Source organism: Xenopus laevis, chromosome 3S (genome assembly GCF_017654675.1).
Source record: "Xenopus laevis strain J_2021 chromosome 3S, Xenopus_laevis_v10.1, whole genome shotgun sequence".
Lineage (NCBI taxonomy): Eukaryota > Metazoa > Chordata > Amphibia > Anura > Pipidae > Xenopus > Xenopus laevis.
In genome coordinates this window covers 62,833,054-62,856,138 of record NC_054376.1, presented here as the reverse complement: position 1 = coordinate 62,856,138, position 23,085 = coordinate 62,833,054, and the positions used below count along the sequence as shown (strand labels likewise).

Sequence of the window (23,085 nt, the reverse complement as noted above, 5' to 3'; positions counted from 1 at the left end):
TAGTATTGGCTAATTTATATACAGTGTATCAAGTGATCATCCCTTGGTTTGCTCAGTTGACTTGTGTGATGTGATAATGAACTGATTTAAAAAAAATTATATATATTTACATGCATTCTGCTGAATCCTTTATGAAAGATTTGTGATTCGGCCAAATCCCTAAATAGTGTATTCAGTACATCCCTTCTTATTGCAGGTTGTAGGCTATTGAATGAATAATCTTAGATCAGGACCAGACTGGGAGCCAGACGGTCTGCTGTTAAGATATGTTAGACAGTCACTATTTAGTGGGATGGTGAGGGGGGGCTGTTTGGGCCTCTGTGCTTAAAATACCAGAGCCTATTTTTTTTTTTTTTTTTTTAAATCCCAGTCTGGACCTGTTTTATCTGAACTATGCTGTTTCATATAACTGTGCCTCCATCTCCTTGGGTCAGAGAATTATTCCACTGATCCCATTCTTATCTTGTGTGTATTTTACAGATTGGGATGGTTCAGAAGCCATAAAATCAAGAAGAAAAGGACCAACATTTGCAGGTAAATAAATGCATATTTGGATTCTATTCCTGTTTTAATGCTCCTGTTAAATTTTTACCCAGAAATTGAATTATGTAGGCATGGAATTTCTTTAACTGGAAACCAGCTATCCAGAATGCTCCAAATTATGGGAAGGTTATCTCCTATATGAGTGTTCTTGATCCTAACTAAGCTTGCTATTGACAGCACTATGACTATAAAGAAACACCTTTTAAATGCCCTCACTATGGCAGGCTTACTGTTACATTGTCACTAGGGATGGGCGAATTTTTTCGCCTCGTTTCGCCGAAAAAATGACGCCCATAGACTTGTATAGAGACGTGCGTCAAAAAAAAAAGACGTGCGACAAAATAATTTCTCTTGCCTAGATTGGGGGACACAGGCACCATGGGGATGACGATCCTGTTGCTTGGAGGATGGACACTAAACAGTTAACGAAGCTCCTCCTCCTGCACTGGGTTTCATCCCCTGCCTACTTCCTGTACCCTCAGTTTTACTTTAGTGTCCTCAGAAGGAGGACGGATACTACTGGCTGGGAGCAGTGGTGCTGATTGATTCTTGTACCATGCCAGCAGTGGGGGCCCTTTCCTGAGCCCCCCCAGCCTAATACAGTGTGCCCTCTATGCCTTCCCGCTCCATGGAGGTCTGCAGGCAGATGCTCCCTCACCACCCCGGGGCTACTGGTTCCCACTCTACGGAGGCTGCACCAGTAACCCTAAACGGGGTATGCACCAACATTGGAGCACGAATGGCTGACAACAAAGGGGTAAGTGATTTAATTCTCCCTTTTCACCTCCTTATCCCCTCTTGATAGTTCAGAGCCCGGGGGATGCCTAAATGTAACCAACCCGCATGTGGGAACTGAGTTCCCACAAGTGTACCTGTTTTCTGTAAGCGCCAGCCTAGGGCCCCAATCTTGGAAGTGGGCGCCTTCCCTCCCTGCGGCGGCCATTTTCTTCTGGGACGTTGCGTCCTAGCTTACCACCTTCGCGTCTCTTCTAGCAGCAAGAGTGGATAGGACCGCACACTCGGTCACTGCAGACTTCACGCTCACTAGTGCGGCCGCCATGTTTAAAGTGGGCGGTTTTCACCTGTAGGGAATAGCGGCGGCCATTTTTCTTTTGGGCCACTTGCGACTATCCTTGCATCACTTCCAGCCGCCATCTTAGAACCACAGTGAGACGCAGCTGCAGCCACTTTTCTGCCTCCCTGTCGTGAGACCCGAAGGAAGCATTTGTCTCAGTGAGTACCTGTTTCCTCCCCTCTACATTAAGCACCCGCATGTGTTAATATGCCTTAAGCATATTCTCTTCTCGCCCACGCAGGTCGCCTCTTAAGGGGAAGTCCCTGTGAGCTTCTTCACATTACTTACCCTGCATTCCCCCCTGCCTACCTGCCTTAAGGGGAAAGACAGTTCTATCACCATGGCTGACAAAACAGAAGGGGTACCCTCCACTAAGCGGCAGAATAAGTCCCGCCCCCCAACCAAAATTTCCTTCCTTGCATGCTCTTCATGCAAAACAAAATTTGACACTGCCTCTGCTGACCCAGTGTATCTTGTAGACCTGGCACTACCCCTGCACCTAGTTTGCAGAGTGAAACCCTACAATCCAGCTCAGTGGTAGCCTCGGCTCCTCAATTGAGTTCGGATTCCGAATTGGTGCGAGCGCTCTCCCTCTCACTAGCAGGACTCCAGAACCTAGCCAGAATTCCTGAAACCTTAGACAAGGTTTTAGAGCATCTTTCCAATCAACCACAAAGGATGAGCGCACAGGCGACTGTTACCAAGCGACCTCACCCCCCATCATCTGAATCCCCAGACAAGGAAGATTCAGGAGAAGAGGGGCAAGTAATGTCAGGCGAAGAGTCAGATCAGGAGCAAGATACTCCTAGATCTCAAAGGGAGGTAGAATCGCTGATTCAGATGGTTCTACAAACCTTAAATATTGAAGACACGGCGGCTACTGCTGAACCAAGTAAAAACATTTTTAAGAAGCAGAAGAAGACTTCATATGTATTCCCAGCCTATGAACACCTTGATGATATAGTTAAGGCACAATGGAAAATTCCAGACCGCAAGGTTCAACTGTCTAAGCGTTTTTCACAGACTTATCCCTTCCCTCAGGAAACTACCGGGGGAATACATGACAGTGATCGACATCAAGGACGCCTATCTTCACGTGCCAATACATCCCAACCACTACAGATTCCTTCGTTTCTATGCCGCAGGAGAGCATTGGCAATTTGTGGCACTTCCCTTCGGGCTATCCTCGGCACCGCAAGTCTTCACGAAGGTCATGGCAGCAGCCTTAGTAGACCTGAGACTCCAAGGCATTGGAGTCATACCATATCTAGACGACCTACTGGTAAAGACTCAGTCCCACTCCTTAACCACGAGCCACCTACAAACAGTAGTAGAAAGACTGACTCAACTGGGTTGGATCATCAACTACCAGAAGTCAACATTCACACCTGCACAGCGGATAGAATACTTAGGTCTTCTAATGGATACATCGCTGGGGAAAGCTTTTCTCCCACCTGCCAAGGTAGCCGCCTTTCACACAAGACTGATGATCATTCAGAAGGAGAAATATATACCGCTACGAGTAGCCATGAGAGTGCTGGGGACAATGGTAGAGTCCATTCCAGCGGTACCGTACGCCCAGTCACATACAAGACCACTACAGAGATTGATCTTATGGCATCAGAGACAGATGCGTACAGAACTAGACCACAAGATACACGTAACAGATCCAGTTCAAGCATCAATAAAATGGTGGCGCCAGCCGTCCACACTACAGTCAGGAAAGCTGTTTCCCAACCATGCATGGACGATAGTAACAACAGATGCCAGCCTACAAGGATGGGGTGGAGTCCTGGAACAGCACACTGTTCAGGGAAAATGGAGTCCGGGGGAAAGGTCTCTTCCCATCAACATACTGGAACGAAGGGCAATTTGGCACTCCTTGTTCCATTGGACCCACATTCTGAAGGGTCGACCGGTGAGAATCCAGTCAGACAACATGACTGCAGTAGCCTACATAAACCACCAGGGAGGCACAAGAAGCCAAACGGCCTTGGCCGAAGCACAAAGGATAATGCTATGGGCAGAAAAGAATGTACCAGCCATCTCAGCAGTGCACATTCCAGGAGTGGACAACTGGGTGGCAGACTTTCTCAGTCTAGAGACTGCGGATCAGGGCGAGTCTTCCAAGAGATAGTAACACGGTGGGATATGCCAGAGGTGGACCTCATGGCGTCAAGATACAACAACAAACTAGCATGCTTTATGGCAAGAAGCAAAGACCCGTTAGCGATAGCAGTAGACACTTTAGTACCACCGTGGCCTTTTCACAGGGTATACGTATTCCCACCTCTCGCCCTGCTTCCAAGAATCATAAGAAGGATAAAGGAAGAAAAAGTGGAGGCAATACTGGTGGCTCCATTCTGGCCTCGCAGACCCTGGTTCGCAGAGATCATGCAGCTAACAGCAGACACTCCATTCCGACTTCCAATCAGGGAAGATCTCCTAACACAAGGACCGATTGTCCGCCCGAATTCTCCACGGCTGGATTTAACGGCGTGGCTCTTGAGGCCTTGATACTTTCCAGATCCGGGGTCCCACGAGAGGCCTTACCTACCTTGTTGAAGGCAAGAAAACCTGTGTCAGCCCGTATCTACCATAGAGTATGGAAAACATTCATAGCATGGTGCGAGGCTAACTCCAAGGATCCACAAATATTGGATGATGCAAACATTCTACGTTTTCTTCAGGAGGGACTGGATAAAGGGCTAGCCCTTAGCTCATTAAAGGTCCAAGTGTCGGCACTATCCATTTTCTTCCAACACCAGTTGGCTCTACGCACAAACATCAAGACATTCATACAGGGTGCTCTTCGACAAGCACCACCATACCGTCAGCCTATTCCTCCATGGGACCTTAACCTAGTACTATCGGCAATCCAGGAACAGCCGTTTGAACCTATCACGGACATTCCCTTCCTTACACTGACGGTTAAGACCGTATTTTTACTAGCCATCACATCAGCTAGAAGAGTGTCTGAGTTGGCAGCCTTATCCTGCAAACCTCCGTTTACAGTTTTCCATATGGACAAGGTGGTACTGAGACCGACACCGGAAATTCCTTCCCAAGGTGGTGTCGGAATTCCACCTTAATCAAGACATTATCGTGCCTTCTTTCTGCCCACATCCCAAGACACAGATGGAGGAAAAGTTTCACACTCTGGATGTGGTCCGCACTCTACGGACATATATTTCGGTTACCAAGAGTATAAGAAGAACTGACAGTCTCTTCATCATTCCGGAGGGACCAAGGAAGGGTCTCAGGGCATCAAAGGCAACAATCTCTACATGGATCAGATCTGCCATCTCAAAGGCTTATGCAGCTAAAGGCAGACCTCCACCCTTCGGGATTCGAGCTCACTCAACCAGGTCACTTAGCACTTCCTGGGCGGTACGCCACCAGGCTTCCGCTGATCAGGTTTGTAGAGCTGCAGTGTGGACGTCTCTACACACTTTTTCCAGGTTCTACAGGATACACACCTTCTCCTCAGCTGAAGCAAGCTTTGGGAGAAAGGTGCTACAGACCGTTGTTAACTGAGCACTTGGGTGCAAGTCCCGCCCTCATGGGTAGCTTTGGGACGTCCCCATGGTGCCTGTGTTCCCCAATCTAGGCAAGAGAAAAATAGATTTTTGTACTTACCGTTAAATCCTTTTCTCTTGTCCTACATTGGGGGACACAGGCCTTCCCTCCCTGATTAAAAATTCTAGTTAAAAAATTCAAGCACAGTTGAAGTGTGACATTATAATGTATATAGTTTATAGGGGGTGAGAGTTCTTCTGTTTGCACTTGGTTTTAGTAGGGTTGTCCTTCCTTCTTCGGCCTGAAAACTGAGGGTACAGGAAGTAGGCAGGGGATGAAACCCAGTGCAGGAGGAGGAGCTTTGTTAACTGTTTAGTGTCCATCCTCCAAGCAACAGGATCTTCATCCCCATGGTGCCTGTGTCCCCCAATGTAGGACAAGAAAAAAGGATTTAACGGTAAGTACAAAAATCTATTTTTCGGCCGCGCGACAATTTTTTTTTTGACGCCCATAGACTTTAATGGGCGTCTGCAACATTTCGCCTGTGTGAATTTTTGACGAAACGGGTCAAATTCGCCCAACCCTGATTGTCACTGTTGGGTGATTGAAAAGTCTGATTAGGTATAGAAATTGTCATTCATAACCATCCTCTTCAAAAGTCTTTCTACTTTTTTCATTGTGTTAAATATGCTTATGAATTATAACTGTAAATATACCCGCTTTTTTTTCTTTCTTTCCAGACATGGAAATGTTGTATTGGAAGCACATAAATGAGCGCATGACTGCACAAAGGCAGCTTCATAGGAAAATGGTAAAGAGGGAGGGGTATTGGGCAGATTTCAGTGAATTGACTTCACCCCTTTGAACTTGATAACTTCCTTATGCTGTTTTGCTGATTCTGTTATGGTGTCCTAACAGAATCAAATATACCACACAAAGGAGCACTATTTTGTACATATCTAAGCTGACTCCCTAGGCTACTTTTGTTGGTTTAAAGCCAAACTCTCTTAGCCCTTCCAACAGGTCATGGCTGTATAATGGGACTAGGTGGTTAGTGCTTGCACCATTCTTCCATATTTTGCTATTTTGCAAGTGCATACATTTCCAAAAAATAGGGTTATTTAGTTACAAGTTGATGATCATGAAGTTGCTGTGTCAACTTGCCTTGTTATTGTGCCACCATATGGTGGTCTTGACTAAATACCTCTGTTTATATTTTGCCTTCTCTTTTCTTGGGCAAAGTGTCTCCTGACCAGAGTATTGGTCACCTGATACTTTCATATAATGAACAGGCCAACCTCATTTTCTGCTTGATAATTTGCAATGACCCCTAAGCTTAACTTCTCAACATCTGGGGTAAAGCTTCTTCTTCTAGTGTCCTACCTACTAGTGCTGGTTTTTGTGTCTGACAGTTGATTAAAGAGAGAGAGATTTAATGGAGAGTAATAAAATCTCCTTTTCAGGGAAATAATACTTCAGTCATGACAAATACTATACAAGGAGCCATAAAAAGTAAATGGGATCTGTGGCCTTTATCTACCGAAGCACCAGACATTGGCCGATAAAGTGTATTGGCAGAATCGATTTTGATAGATGCCTGTCCCTGAGCCTACTAATATCCATATTATCCATATACGGAATTGGCTTTTTTTGTTAATATTTTATCTGTAAATGTATGACCAGCTGTTCACTTGGTTCTGTTGTACTGGAGTCTTTTTTATTTTTTTGAATTTCATGCAGGGTGCACAGTTTGTAAAAGAGGTCACATTGTTGAATGAAGAGGAGGAGATAATTAGTCCATTGGAAGAGCCTCGTGATGCAGACGACTTGGATTATGATGACCCTGCAGGTGGGTATTTTTGTATTGGTCTAAAAAGCGCTTTTATTTAAAGGACAGTAACACCAACAAATGGAAGCATTTAAAGTAATGAGAAGTTAATGTACTGTTGCCCTGCACTGACACACATTGTGTATTTGCTTCAGAACCTCTACTATAGTCTATATAAACAAGCTGCTTTGTAGCCATTGGGGCAGCCATTCAAAGCTGAAAAAAGGAGAAAAGGCACAGGATACACAGCTGATAGCTCTGTAGTTTACAATGGGATCCTTCAGAACTTCTCTTATGTACTGCATATTCTGTGCTTGGATAGCTGCCCCCAATTGTTTATACAAACTATAGTTGTGTTTCTGAAGCAAACACATCATTTTACCAGTGCAGCACAACACTACATTATATTACCTTTCCGTTAAGGCACTTTCATTGTTGTGGTGTAACTGTTCCTTTAATAGATTACAGATCCAAGAAACACACAATGCTTTCCTAATAAAACAGAAGTTTGGAAAGGGTCAGTTTGGGTGTGTTAAAACTTTTTCCTACAGGTTTTTGGGGAAAATGTATATTTTGAAAAGGGAGTATCAAATCAAACTGTAATAGGTAAGAGTTAATAGTAAATAACTGAAATTTGCTGTCTGGTTTTGGGTCACTAACCATTTTAACATTAATGATTATGACTTGGTGCCAGAGAGTTAGCTGCAATGTACATGTGTCTTCACTAGGACTGCTGAAAATGCTTCTCTGCATATACAATAAATTACTATTTTGATTGTAATATTTGTTTAGATGATGCTTCAGACCACAACGATTTGGGAGAGAATATTCCAGCTTGTTTACGTGAGGAGCCAGCCCTTGGGGATATAGGTAGTAAATCCATTCTCTTTGCCTGTTACGAAATCATATTGGGGCTACAGTTGACCAGGTTGTTGTAATGTCATATCAAATTACCAAATATTTTCTATGTGAGATTACCCTGTATCTATATATGTTTAAATTAATATGCAAATGTAGACTTATATATTGGTACCTGTAAATATGCTGTATGACTGTACTGAGTTACTGTATACAGAGCTCCTTTCCTGACCATGACCATGTGTTTGTGTTAGAGCCCATAACTCTCCATGATGAGTTAAGTTACGAGGAGCTGGTGAGAAGAAATGTGGTGAGTAGCATTCTATTTTCTATAACATTAAATTTTCTTTGTTCAATATTTCCCAGTTTGGCTAGGTAAGTCACTTGCCTTTTTTTGCTAAGACTAAGTGAAAATGTGTGAATGATGTATACATATTTTCTCCCATGGGGCTGAAAAGCCTTATACAGCTACCTAGGCAGAAAAAGGCAAATCGAAAGGCCTATCAGTACAGCTTTAAAGGATACGTGAATGTAAAATTGACGAGGGTGCTATTACAATCCATTATTTTTTTAATTTTTTTTGAAATTCCAAGATATTAAAGGATGCATGTACTGTTAACATCAGGTCATTTTCTGACCACCAAGTAGTCAAGGAAGTTGTCAGGAGGAAGAAAAAGGCTGCTTTGATGTTCTTCTGCTCAGGAAAAAAAATAGAAACCGTTCACAAATCCTTCCTAACCAGAAAAACATCAGAGCAGTCCTGACAACTTCCTTGACTACTTGGTGGTCAGACTGGTCAAAAAATATCCAGCAGGTGGCACTGTTGTAACAAAATTTATTGATGTTCACAGTACAGTAACAATATTAAAGGGATTCTGTCATGATTTTTATGATGTGTTTTTCATTTCTAAATTATACTGTTTACACATAAATAAACAAATAATTCACTCTACAATATAAAATTTCATTCCTGAGTTGTAATATTGTTGTTTAGGTAGCTATCTCAGGTCATTTTGCCTGGACATGTACTTTCAGAAAGAGCCAGCACTTTCTGGCAGGCTGTTGTTTCTCCTACTCAATGTAACTGAATGTTCGCAGTGGGACCTTTACTATTGAGTGCTCTTCTTAGATCTACCAGGCAGCTGTTATCTTGTGTTAGGGAGCTGTAATCTGGTTACCTTCCCATTGTTCTGCTGATGGGGAGGAGGGGGGGGGTAGGGGGTGATATCACTCCAACTTGCAGTAAAGAGTGACTTAAGTTTATCAGAGCACAAGTCACATGACTGGGGGCAGCTGGAAAACACAATATGTCTAGCCCCATGTCAGATTTCAAAATTAAATATAAAAAAAAAAATCTGTTTGCTCTTTTGAGAAATGGATTTCAGTGCAGTGCTGGAGCAGCAGTATTAACTGATACATTTTGAAAAAATCATGGCAGTATCCCTTTAATATCTTGGAATTAAAAAAAAAAATTGTACATTGCAAAAGTGCTTAGAATAGCACCCTCATCAATTTTACATTTTTAAGGTTTACTTATCCTTTAATGGTTTACTGGCTTGTATCACAGCCCTTCAAGTAGTTATTCATCATTTATGAAGCACATTGGATTGGCTTCTGCGTTGTTAGATAGTGATATAATCTTTTAGGGTGTTATTTGTTGTGGTGTTTGAGTTATCTTTATTCAGCAGCCCTGTTTGAAATTGTAGCCTTTATCTGGTTGCTATGGTAATTTAACCTACACATCTGGAACTGGTTTGCATGACAGATTGGAAAATTAAAAGGAGAGGGCCTGAACAGAAAGTTAAAGGGATCCTGTCATCGGAAAACATGTTTTTTTCAAAACGCATCAGTTAATAGTGCTACTCCAGCAGAATTCTACACTGAAATCCATTTCTCAAAAGAGCAAACAGATTTTTTTATATTCAATTTTGAAATCTGACATGGGGCTAGACATTTTGTCAATTTCCCAGCTGCCCCTGGTCATGTGACTTGTGCCTGCACTTTAGGAGAGAAATGCTTTCTGGCAGGCTGCTGTTTTTCCTTCTCAATGTAACTGAATGTGTCTCAGTGGGACATGGGTTTTTACTATTGAGTGTTAATTTGAGTAAATTACTTTTAGATCTATCAGGCAGCTGTTATCTTGTGTTAGGGAGCTGCTATCATCTGGTTACCTTTCCATTGTTCTTTTGTTTGGCTGCTGGGGGGAAAAGGGAGGGGGGTGATATGACTCCAACTTGCAGTACAGCAGTAAAGAGTGATTGAAGTTTATCAGAGCACAAGTCACATAACTTGGGGCAGCTGGGAAATTGACAAAATGTCTAGCCCCGTGTCAGATTTCAAAATTGAATATAAAAAAATCTGTTTGCTCTTTTGAGAAACGGATTTCAGTGCAGAATTCTACTGGAGCAGCACTTTTAACTGATGCATTTTGAAAAAAAAAATTTTCCCATGACAGTATCCCTTTAAGTAATTGAAAGTAACAAATCACAATAAAACTGTAACTTCACGGGGCTACAGACAAAAAAAACCTTTATTTTCTGGAAGCTGGATAGAGGCAATATAGGAAGATTACATTAAACTATTAAATTATTGTGTTCAGAATAATAGCTCAAAATCCTTATAATAGATTTTATTTTTATACACACAAATGCATTGAAAACACTGCACATTCTATTCCAAATCTAAACATTTATGAAATTGGTGTTATTCCTTTACAGAAAGTCAATAAAAGGGAATATTAGTCTGTTACAAATATTGCAGTATCTCTATTCTACTTTACAAACTCAACATCACTGAACTAATATTTAGTTGTAAAAGGAGTGTTTCTGAGAACTGCTGCACATCTGTGTTACATGGAGTCCACCAACTTCTGGCACCTGTTACATTCCACAATTCTACTGCATTTCTTGGTTTTGCCTCAGAAACAACATTTTTTTTTTACTCCACAAGTTTTCTATTGGATTAAGGTCTGAGGATTAGGCTGGTCACTTCATAATGTCAATTGTGTTGGTCTGGAACCAAGATGTTGCTCATTTACTGGTTTGTTTGGGGTCATTGTCATGTTGAAACACCCATTTCAAGGGCATTTCCTTTTATTGAAACTGATCCACGATCCCTGGTATGTGATAAATAGACCCAACACCATAGTATGAGAAGCATCCCCATATCATGATGCTTGTGCCACCAGGCTTCACTGTCTTCACACTGTACTGTGGCTTCAATTCAGTTTTTGGGGGTCGTAGACACAAAAATAACAATCTTGCTTTCATCAGTCCACAAAATGTTTAGCCATTTCTCTTTAGGTCAGTCAATGTGTTCTTTGGCAAATTGTAACCTCTTCAGCATGTTTTTTTTTTTTTTTTTTCCAACAATGGGACTTTGTGGGGGCTTCTTGCCGATAGCTTGGCTTCATATAGGCGTCTCCTTATTGTAAAAGTACTCACAGGTAACTTTAGACCTTCTTTGGTTGATTCAATTACACAGAATCATCAGCATACATGTCATGACTGTTGGGTTTCTATTACTTTACTACACCTACTAGAAATTTTTTTGCCATGTAGAAATACAATCCAAAACCAGTGGTTGATCAGGTTAGTGATGTTGGACTGTTATTATTCTAAACACAACTGTGACTAATTTGCTAATAGCAAAAGATTCTGCAACATACTTAAACTGAACATTAAGAAAAACTAACTTTTTAAAAACATGTTTCCCTCCGTTCAGGTGCAGTTTGGGTGCTGTTTGGGGAAAAAAAGCTTTAGTATATTCTTTTTTTTTTTTTTTAATGTACTTATTCAATTCATAATCTTATTTGAATATAACTTTTATTTCAGGAGCTCTTCATTGCAAATTCTCAAAAGTATGCCCAGGAAACTGTACTTTCCTTGCGGGTGCGTGAGTGGGAGGATAAAATGGGCCCACAGTTGCAAGAACAGGTGAGTCAGACTTTCCATTTTGTGAATTTAAAAAAAAAATGTATATATTTTTTACAAGGTATCACATTATGGCATCAGGTTTCCTGGAAGAGTTTTGCAGCTGCAGGCTTGACCGTTGCATAGTTCCCAGCAGCATGATATATAAAAAAAATCTACACTCTTCCTCTCCTGTAGGAAGAACGTGGAGCTTTCGACATCCATGATTATGGTGACCGATTAACTGCGCAATTCAGTCGAGTAGGAGAATGGCGTTCATTTGCCAGTCTTATGTCAGATAAAGATCCCTACGAGGTGTGCAGATACATGCTGGCATCCCTTCAGTTGGTGAGTAGACAGAGTAATATCTTGCATATTTAAGTCATCATTATCTTAAATATTCATCTTTAAGGTACCTTAAATATTCATCATTACCTTGGTTTTGTAAAACGGTTATAGACTGTTAACTGGTGCTGTTTATTAAAATAAAAACAGGTTGGGAAAATACAAAAGTCAATAAATATGCATTCATCTCGATATCTACATTTGGCAACTTAGTAGAGAAAATAAAAATGCAAGCATAGTGGCCCTAAATGAGTCCTCCTGTCCTCCTTCAGTGCTATGAGTGAGCAGGGTGACTCAGGCAGGATGTGATGTCATACCAAGCTAATATGGCAACTGCTATACTACTCAGATATGGTAAAGCATTCTACAGAATAAATATAGTGCTCTAGTTTGCACTATTGTGGCTAATCTATTGGCAATAAACTGCCTCGGTAGCTTTCCTTCTTTAAATTGGTCATAATAATTGTGGCTATTGAAGGAGAGCAAGTAATGTTTCATGAACACATGTAGTTGATCTCCTACCAAATTATTAGACAGTCACTTAAAAGTTTCGGTGCATTCAATGTCCAAATAAATATGTATGTATGTTTGATAAACAGCCTCGTGTTCATCCAGAATTCCTCCTCATTTTATAACATTTGTCTTCTCTACAGGCTAATGATTACACAGTTGAAGTTTTGCAGAAACCCGGCCTACATGATGGATTGGATACTATGACACTGCGTCTATTAAGTCAGCAAAGAGCACACGAGAGGTTCAAAACCTACACGGCGCCGTCCATCTCGCAGCAGTGACGGACTCTTCGTAGCCTTTTGCTTGCTGTGTTAGCTGATAAATTACTCCTGCCCTACACTGCTCAGCTGTAAACAGCCAGAGGACATTGTGTGATCTAGTCATAGTCATGTGGCTGCAGTATTTTTCAAGCACAGGGTTCTGGAAGGCACTGCAGAGTTCTCAGATGTACACAGCCATGCTGTAATCACCAGCCTGTACAGTCCTTCAACTCTTATGGCGATCATGACTGGGAAACACTTTATTGTGCAGAGCGCAACATATTCAGACAATGCATTATGTTGGTATAATTATAATGCTCACCTGCATTCATTTCATTTACTGATTTTCTAAATCCTACTTTACCATTTTAATTTATGCACGTTCACATACAGAGCCCCATTAGCTAACAATTTTTTATTGAATAAAATACTGTACATATGTTATTTTATCCAATATTCTATAGAGCATTCCTGTTTGTCTTTGGGTTTTATGTCTATATAAACCACTTCATTATTATATATCAGTGGATTGAAGATTATTTTTAAAGTGTTTGTCTGTATAAATGTAAGAAAAAAAGAGCAGAAAAAAATCTTCCATATAGAACCCAACGTTTATTATAGTGAGAATGAGGATGGTTGTGTGTACAAAGTGTGTATTCAAGATATAAAAAGTGACAAATGTCTGGATATTGTATTAACCACATTGCATATAATGTGTCACTTTTTATATATAAATTTTGCAAAGTGACACAATTGTATTGCTTGGTGTTGAAAACAACATGCATTTTTTTTTATTATTACAGGGTTTAGCAGGACATAGTAAATGTGATATGAATATAAAGCACGTGCTTGTGAAGGTATGGAGGCAGCAATAGCTGAGTTATTTAAAAAAAATAGAAGAAAAGTCCATAGAACGAAAGATAACCGGTAGCATATCTATTGAAGGTGCAGACCCTATGATCACAGTGGGGCCCAGGGAAGTAAGTGGCCTGGAAGGAGGGGGAAGGAAGAACTATCAAGGCCTGGCAACTTCACTAATCCTGGCAGGAACATGGCAATGTCGTTTTATGGACAATTAAACCATGTAATCAGGTGTGATCCATTTCTCATAGTTAGAAAGGAAGTTTCTTGGCTCTTCGTATCTTGGCAATGTATCTTCGTATTTAAGATAATCGAGCGATATTAGGTAATATCAGCCCTTTTTGTAAAATATCTCCTGTCCTTGTCTTACTTTGGAATTAACAGTTACTGTACTGTTAAAGGGGTTGTTCACCTTCAATCACGTTTTTACGTTCAGTTCAGTTTTAGATTACCAGAAATAAAGAATTTTTCCACTTATTTTCTATTTGTGACTGTTTTTGGAAAAACAGTAAAAAATAAATAGTGGGGGTAAAAAGTCTTTGTTTATGGTGAACAATCTGAAAACAGCTTCACTGAATAAAAGTGTTTGGAAGGTGAACAACCCCTTTAACAGATGCATTAGAACCTGTGAGTTCAAGTCACTGTGAGCCACATTTCAGATTAGAATTTCCTATGATGAGTAATCTGTTCTAAGTGGGTGTTGATCTGCTGTGTCTGATAAACCTAATACTACTGCATGAATACCAGATTTCTTCACAAAGTGAAAATGATTGAACATTTGTTAAACCGGAACAGATTGTGTAATTAAATAAAATCAACTGTAGTGGATGTTTAATATATATGTTTCACAAATGGTTTTGTCCCTCCCTCCCCCCTTACAGTTGTTTATATATTTAGTAATATATTTGAGTCCTTCAACCTAACATTTTGTCCTTGATGCACCTATAATTTATTCATTTTATTACAATTTCTCAAAATCAGAAATTGACCAGGATATTCAGAATTGCAGAATATGAAGGAATCACAAGCCAAGAATTTACACTGGAGAAAAATGGGTGGCATGCATGGGAACAAGGAAGATAAACATGGACTAGGACATAGCCATAAGCCTCAAAGTATCATGTGATTCACCATTGTCAGATGGACTGCCCCCTCCCATATATATTTTTCTCTCACCTAATTGGGGGACACAGGCACCATGGGGGTGAAGATCCTGCAGCTTGGAGAGTGGACACTAAGATGTTAAAGGTGACTCCTCCTCCTGCTCGGGGCTTCATCCCCTGCCTCCTCCTACCATCTCTAGTTTCTTTAGTGTCCTCAGAAGGAGGACCACATGGACCACAAAGTACAGAAGTTCATAGCTAGAATTGTAGACCCTCCAGCATGGGCGGTAGACGCCCTGGTGATTCCATGGGCCTACAAGACTAGTTCCCCCATATAAGTATCTGGTTCCCCCTTGGGACCTCAATTTCATGTCATGTAATCTAGTGTTCAGCTTTCTATTCTCCCTCTTTGTAGAGCTACTCGTTAAGGATAAAGCTCCATATCATGTATTCTTTATGCCACTGTGAGAATGTTAGGAAAGTGGTACACCCAGTTCGTCCATTCTTTATCGTACATAGGCATTTTGTTGTCATGTATTGCTGACATATACTTCATTCTCCGCACCTCTTCCACTTTGTCTTCATATGGTAGGGTCACTGAGAAACTCTCTTCCCAGTATTGCATATAAAACATTCAATATATGGTAAATGTTAGTTATCAATTTTCCTTGTGCGGGGCCAGCTTTAGCAATCTTTTCAAAGGGTTGAAGTATCAAATTATTCTGTCCATTAGTTGGAGATTTGTACATATTGATAATATGGTATTGTTTTAGTTTCTATCTTTTCTTGTAGCTGTGAGATGGTTTTGCCTGTTTCAGGGGTCATAATGTCCGATATATATATATATATATATATAATGTCCGGGTTATGCCTTATGCGGTGAAGAGATAATGATTTCCCTTGTGGGAATTGGGGGTTGCCAGTGATGGATTGGAGCATGCTTGGTTTAGATAGAAGAGGGTATTGTTTAGTAGCTTTCTTCCAGATTGCTATAGTAAACTTAAGAGAATGGAGTGGGCATTCGTTTTGGATCGTTAAGTAGTTTTGACCCCATATCACATTGTTCAGATGCACTGGGTGTACCACTAATGATTCAAGCAATGCCCATTTGCTGTAAGGATTGCAAGTAGTCCAGTACGCTATATGTTGCAGCTGAGCTGCCAAATAATATTTCTTGATGTCTGGTACTGATAGGCCTCCTTGCGTCGCTTTTATCATTAGTATTCCTTTTGCTATTCATGGTTTGTTGTTTGCCCAGATAAACTGGAAAAGTTTGGATTGAATAGAAATGAGAACTTTGTTAGGTACTGGGATAGGTAGTGTTTCAAAGAGATATAATAATCGTGGGAGAATGTTCATTTTTACTGCATTTATTCTGCTGAACCATGACAGGGTGCCTGTAAGGGGCATGAGGTTACCTTTCGGGGACGCCCGCCGCATGGTCCATGAGCCGACGCCATCTTTGATTCTGCGGCGTGACTGCGCGCCCCTTAAAGGCGCAGGCACGTTTTTTGCGCCCGTTTGGCGCGAAATTTGAATCTATATAAGGCCCATTCTGTCTCCCAGCCAGTGCCCGTGATAGAACTTGTTTCTAGTGGTTTCCAGAGCCTTGTGCATCCGATCTGTTCCGTATCTTGTCTGTTTGATTACCCGTGTTTGACCCAGCCTGTTCCTGACTATTCTGCATTCTGTATCCTGACCCTTGCCTGCCGACGACAACTCTTCCTGCTTAACCCCTTGATTGACAACCCGGTTTGACCCTTGCCTGCCTGACGATTCTTGATATCTGCCTGCCTCGACCCAGCCTGTCTGACGATTCTCTTGCCTGCTCCATTTGTACCATGACCTTCGGCCCAAAAGACTCTGTTAACAGCCGAGCCCCTTTGCTAGCCAGAACATCTCACCTTGCACCTCTCGTTAAGTCCAGGTGGCACCCAAGTAAGCTGAGGGCTCCTCCCGAAGCCCAACGGTGGTCACACTACTGGTGAAGCCGAGCCGAGACCAGGGTGCTTGGCATTTGTTCTGGTATCGGGTGCCGGCCGTGACAGTGCCTTGATGTTTCCATTTCAGTACAAATTTTTTGGTATGTTCAGGTAGTTATGTTCATATAGAAGTTTGTATTCTTTTGTTAGTGATATTCCCAAATAACGGATGGAATGTGTTTGCCAGCTATAAGTAAAGTTACGTTTTAGGAGTTTAAGCATATGTGAAGAGATATGTAGTGGGAGTGCTTCTGTTTTGTGGTCATTGATTTTATATCCAGAAAGAAGCCCATATTCTTGTATCACCTTGTGTAGGTTGGGTAAGGAGACTGCAGGTTTGGTCAGGGTCAATAAGACGTTGTCGGCAAATCGTGAAATTTTGAATTCAGTATGGCTACATTTGACTCCTGTAAATATCTACATTGCTACGGATGGCGATAGCCAGTGGTGCATTGCACAATATGTAGAGAAGAGGAGAAAGTGGACATCCTTGGCTGGTGCCGTTGTGTATATGAAAATGTGGAGATAGAGCACCATTATGGCGTACTGCTGCTGTAGGGGAGGAGTATAAGCCTCCGACCGCTTGTAGAAACTGGTCTCAAAATCCCATTAATTCTAGGAGTGCTGACATGTAACTCCAATACAAGCATTCAATGGCCTTTTCTGCGTCTAGGCTCAAGATCAACTCAGGTGTCTTCTTGGCATTAATAAGGTATATCAGGTCTACAGTCCTCCTTGTGTTATCACCTGCTTGCCTAGTGTTTACGAAGCAAACTTGGTCATTGTCTACCAAGGATGGGATAATAGCTGACAGTCTGTCCGCCAGTATCTTACTGAAATATTTTAAATCGGAATTAATCAATGATATTGGCCTATAATTGGCACACTCAAGAGGATCTTTCCCTGGTTTTGGGTTAACTGTGATATGAGACGTGTTCATGTCTCTAGGTACTGGTTCACCCTTCAGAAAGTCATTGAATATTGTCACCAGATGTGGTATGAGCAGGTTGTTGGGAGGTTTTTCAACATCCATTGTATGTCCAGATCTGTTATGTCCTTATTAAGAGCTTCTAGTTGAGAGGTTGTTAGGGTTGGGAGAGTCCCTGGTGGTAGCCACTTATTCAATTTGTTTTTCACTGCATCAATAAGAGCTCTACCCCCTTGTGGAGTTGTATTTGTGTTGTTTAGATTGTATTATGATAGTATTGATGAAAGATGTCCATGATTTTATTTGTTGTGTATTCTGTATGTCCTTGCTTATTTCTGATCGCTGGAATGCTTCTAGCCACTTGTTGGTTCTTAAGCTTTTTGACTAATAGAGTATGTGCTTTATCTCCATATTCAAAGTGTCGTTGTCGTGTCCGTCATTCGTTTTTGAACATGGTATATCACCAGGTCTTTGAGTTGGTTTCTATAGCCTACCACTTTAGCTAGTTGTGTCACCGTCGGTTTTGTATATAGCCGCTTGTTCCAAGTGCCAAGTGCTTGTTCCAAGTCTTTGGACTTTGCTTGGAAGTTTTTTTTCTTGGATGAGGCTATGGAGATAAATTGTCCTCTTATCAACCGTTTTTGTGTGCCTCCCAGAGTGCTATGTTCGAGGGTACTGTATTTACATTCAGTTCGAAATATTATTTGATGGAGTCTCCTATTTGTTTAACTGTGTCAGGTTCCGTAAGTAATGTCTCATTTAATCTCCATGTGTAGAGGGGGGGGGGCAGTGCAGATTGATATTGTTAGTTCTATAGGAGCATGATCTGACCATGTTATTTGGTGTATATTCATTTTTGTAAGGTATGTGAGGGCCAGTTGGTTTACAAAAAAATAGTTGATCCACATGTGTAGTTCATGTACTGGGAAGTAAAAAGTATACCCTCTTTCCGTGGGGTGTTAAATTCTCCAAGTGTCATATATTCTAGTATTTTGCATTAGTTGTCTAAAGGCTCTGGTTAACTGTTCTGGTTGTGCTGATTGGGTTGGCTTCGATCTATCCTTCAAGGTGGACTGCGTCATATTAAAGTCTCCGTCCATTATGATTGGTAGGTGGGTAAATGGCATTAGCTTTGAATGATCTTAGATAGATATGTGATACATTGAGTAACACTACTTCGATTCCATCTAAAATACCTGATGAGTAAAAATCTACCTAGTGGATCTTTAGTAATTGAAATTAGTGAGAATGAGAGAGTCTTGTGGAACATTATAGCTACTCCTGCTTTTCTGGATGGGCCTGTGGCGTAGTATACCGTAGGGTATAGGTGAGATTTAATGACATTGTCCTTTTTGTTACAGAAGTGTGTTTCTTGTATGAAGAGCATCTCTGCCTGCAGTTTTTTAGCTTCTCGGAGTATAATGTATCTCTTTCGGTGGTGTTCAAACCCTTCACATTAAAGGATATTAACTTAGCCATGGGATTTACTATATGTTGTTATTGAGGGGTGTTGTCCCCCATTTGGGTATTGTTATTTTTTGTAAGTAGGCTCTGCATCTCTGTGTAACCATTTCACGAGTACATATATGAATAAACGAATGAAAAGAACAATACCGAGTTTAACAAAAAAACAGATGTAAGCAAAGACTTTAAACAAACCGGTTGTCTTGATCTCTAAGGACTATATGTCCTTAAAAAGAGATCTACTTTGTATTGAAAAATGTAACCAAAGCTTGTCAGGTTATCCTTTTCAGGAAGTGCCCATTTTGTAAATGGTGGTCAGAGTGGGGGGCTATAGATGACATGGCGGTCTAGAGAGGCCTATTTCCCAGGAATATATATATACATTTTTTTTTTTATAAATTTACTTCATTTTTTTATATGTGTTGGTTTAACATCTATAGAAAAAATAGGTGTGGTGGCAGTAGTGATTATAGCAATTTTAGACATGTCTATATTACAATTGTGGCTAATAATCTCCTATAGACTGTCAATAACTCTGAATGCGCTTATGAAAAGCAATAACTCCAGCAGCACTCCGATATATGAATCAAAGGTTATTTATTCATGCCATTAGCAGAGCGACGTTTCGGGCTATTCCAGCCCTTTATCAAGGGTCTGAATGCGCTTATGGTATCGTTTAAACTAGCATTATTAAATTTCAGGCATTTTTGTTATCACAAACATATTACATTCTTCAATAAACTTTGAGTAGAGTTGTATCTATGGTATCCTTTAAACTAGCATTTCTGTAGTTCAAAAACTGTTGTTATCATAATCGCAAGCCAGTCTAAGATACACTTTTAGCAGATCTAGGAGCGGGTATATTAACATTCAAACTAATATTTGTAAATTTCCAAAAACTTTTGTTTTTATAAACATATGGCAATTGCAGAAAAAACGTTTAATTTATATTATCATATTTACGTGTTAGTGTCCATTCTTGGGCAAAGTTGTCCTTCCTGTGGTATTGACATCCTTTGGCCAAGCCTCTTGTATGTGAATCTTGTACTCTACTTTCAGGTAGGTGCTTCAAGTGTTAGTACTTCCAGTCAGTGTTGGCGGTTGTCTACTTCTATTACGGCTAACTTCTTGCTCATGTGGTAGTTGTTCTCTTTGTTGGGGGTCTTGCCAGTCTGGTATTGTCAGTTCCAGGATATCCCAGGTGCATAGAAAGACCCTGAGGTCTCCTAACGATTTTAGCATAGCTGTTTTTCCTTGAGCCTTGGCTATTAACTGGAAAGGGTATCCCCACCGATAGGCTATTTTCCTTTTTTGCAGTTTTTCAAGGAGGGGTTTAAGTATTCGCCTCTTTTGTAAGATTTCGCGGGCTAAGTCTGGATAAAGCTGTTTCTGTGTTCCTTCATATATGATTGGTGCTGTAGATCTCGACTTAATCTCGGCCATAATCTCCTCTTTGATAGCGTAGTCATGGACTCTACATACAGTGGTGTGAAAAACTATTTGCCCCCTTCCTGATTTCTTATTCTTTTGCATGTTTGTCACACAAAATGTTTCTGATCATCAAACACATTTAACTATTAGTCAAAGATAACACAAGTAAACACAAAATGCAGTTTTTAAATGAGGGTTTTTATTATTTAGGGAGAAAAATCCAAACCTGTGTGAAAAAGTAATTGCCCCCTGAACTTATAACTGGTTGGGCCACCCTTAGCAGCAATAACTGCAATCAAGCGTTTGCGATAACTTGCAACGAGTCTTTTACAGCGCTCTGGAGGAATTTTGGCCCACTCGTCTTTGCAGAATTGTTGTAATTCAGCTTTATTTGAGGGTTTTCTAGCATGAACCGCCTTTTTAAGGTCATGCCACACCATCTCAATAGGATTCAGGTCAGGACTTTGACTAGGCCACTCCAAAGTCTTCATTTTGTTTTTCTTCAGCCATTCAGAGGTGGATTTGCTGGTGTGTTTTGGGTCATTGTCCTGCTGCAGCACCCAAGATCGCTTCAGCTTGAGTTGACGAACAGATGGCCGGACATTCTCCTTCAGGATTTTTTGGTAGACAGTAGAATTCATGGTTCCATCTATCACAGCAAGTCTTCCAGGTCCTGAAGCAGCAAAACAACCCCAGACCATCACACTACCACCACCATATTTTACTGTTGGTATGATGTTCTTTTTCTGAAATGCTGTGTTACTTTTACGCCAGATGTAACGGGACGCGCACCTTCCAAAAAGTTCAACTTTTGTCTCGTCGGTCCACAAGGTATTTTCCCAAAAGTCTTGGCAATCATTGAGATGTTTTTTAGCAAAATTGAGACGAGCCTTAATGTTCTTTTTGCTTAAAAGTGGTTTGCTCCTTGGAAATCTGCCATGCAGGCCGTTTTTGCCCAGTCTCTTTCTTATGGTGGAGTCGTGAACACTGACCTTAATTGAGGCAAGTGAGGCCTGCAGTTCTTTAGATGTTGTCCTGGGGTCTTTTGTGGCCTCTCGGATGAGTTGTCTCTGCGCTCTTGGGGTAATTTTGGTCGGCCGGCCACTCCTGGGAAGGTTCACCGCTGTTCCATGTTTTTGCCATTTGTGGATAATGGCTCTCACTGTGGTTCGCTGGAGTCCCAAAGCTTTAGAAATGGCTTTATAACCTTTGAAATTGAACTCAGGTGTGATAAACCACAGTTAAGTTATTTTTTAACAAGGGGGGCAATCACTTTTTCACACAGGCCCATGTAGATTTGGAGTTTTTTTTCTCCCTTAATAACGTAAACCTTCATTTAAAAACTGCATTTTGTGTTCAATTATGTTATCTTTGACTAATAGTTAACGGTTTTTGATGAGCAGAAACATTTAAGTGTGACAAACATGCAAAAGAATAAGAAATCAGGAAGGGGGCAAATAGTTTTTCACACCACTGTATTACATCTCTCGGTATATCGTTGTGTAGATTTTTTGGCTTTAATGCCCTATGTGCCCGATCCAGTTTTATTTGGTTTTCAGGTGTCTTGCTTAGAATGTTGTTAAAAATTGTTTGTAGGAGTACTTTTAGATCTTCCTGCTGTTTAGCTTCAGGGAGGCCTCTTATTCTTATATTGTTACATCTTTGACGGTTCTCTAGGTTTTCCAGATGTGAAGATAAGTCTTGAATTCGTAAATTCTGTTGTATGGTATCTTGTAGATTTTTCACTGCCTCAGTCGTGGTAGCTTCTGTTTCTTCTAGTTCCGTGATTTGTATTGCCATATGCTGTAAATAACCCTTTACTTCTTCAATAGCCATTGTATGGACTTCCTCCATTTTGGCAATCATTTGTTCCAGATCTCTTTTAATAGGGAGAGATCTTATGTGTGCGCGCCAGTCCCATTCTTTGTCAGATACAGGGGAACAGGGTGCTGCGCCATAATGGCTGTGTTCGATGTAATGCGTTCTATCCTGCGTTTCATCGCTTGTCTGGAGCTGTAAACAAGCAGCGTCTTCCCCTGATGCTTCCCTTGGTGGCATTTGTGATGGGTCCCTGTCATCTGAGTATTGTTCTGTCTTCTCGTGAGAGGGGACGAACTCGGGGACCAGGACTCGCCCGCGGTGTCACACTCCGTTCTGGAAGATGCAGGCGCCATTTTGGGCCTCTTCGGTGAGTCTGGGTCAGGTTGGGATTTTTGAAAATACTGGTCTAATGCGCCACAATCTCCAGGAGTCTGTACTGTAGACGAGGGCTTTGTCTTTTTTTTTTTTTGCTTGCCCATGGTAGGTTCTGCGATGTTAATTAATTCTACTGCCGATATTAGTTATTATTCCCGGGAGCTCAGCAGAGTTGCGTCTCTACTCCTCCATGTCCAGGCCACGTCCCCACAATTTCATCTTAACCAAGATATAGTGGTTCCATCTCTCTGCTCTGAGCCAAAGAATC

General features: G+C 41.1%; 1 protein-coding gene across 1 annotated transcript in view; it reads left to right on the top strand.

The window, feature by feature from the left end:
- Nucleotides 1-14,550, top strand: part of ncaph2.S (non-SMC condensin II complex subunit H2 S homeolog) — a 39,345-nt gene extending 24,795 nt beyond the window's left edge. Inside the window, exons 15-22 of the mRNA XM_041588406.1 lie at nucleotides 481-534; nucleotides 5,878-5,948; nucleotides 6,878-6,986; nucleotides 7,758-7,835; nucleotides 8,078-8,133; nucleotides 11,657-11,758; nucleotides 11,933-12,082; nucleotides 12,733-14,550. Of these exons, the coding sequence (XP_041444340.1) occupies nucleotides 481-534; nucleotides 5,878-5,948; nucleotides 6,878-6,986; nucleotides 7,758-7,835; nucleotides 8,078-8,133; nucleotides 11,657-11,758; nucleotides 11,933-12,082; nucleotides 12,733-12,873 (761 nt within the window). The 3' untranslated portion in view covers nucleotides 12,874-14,550. The remainder of the gene's footprint in view (nucleotides 1-480; nucleotides 535-5,877; nucleotides 5,949-6,877; nucleotides 6,987-7,757; nucleotides 7,836-8,077; nucleotides 8,134-11,656; nucleotides 11,759-11,932; nucleotides 12,083-12,732) is intronic.
- The last annotated feature ends 8,535 nt before the right edge of the window (nucleotides 14,551-23,085 follow it).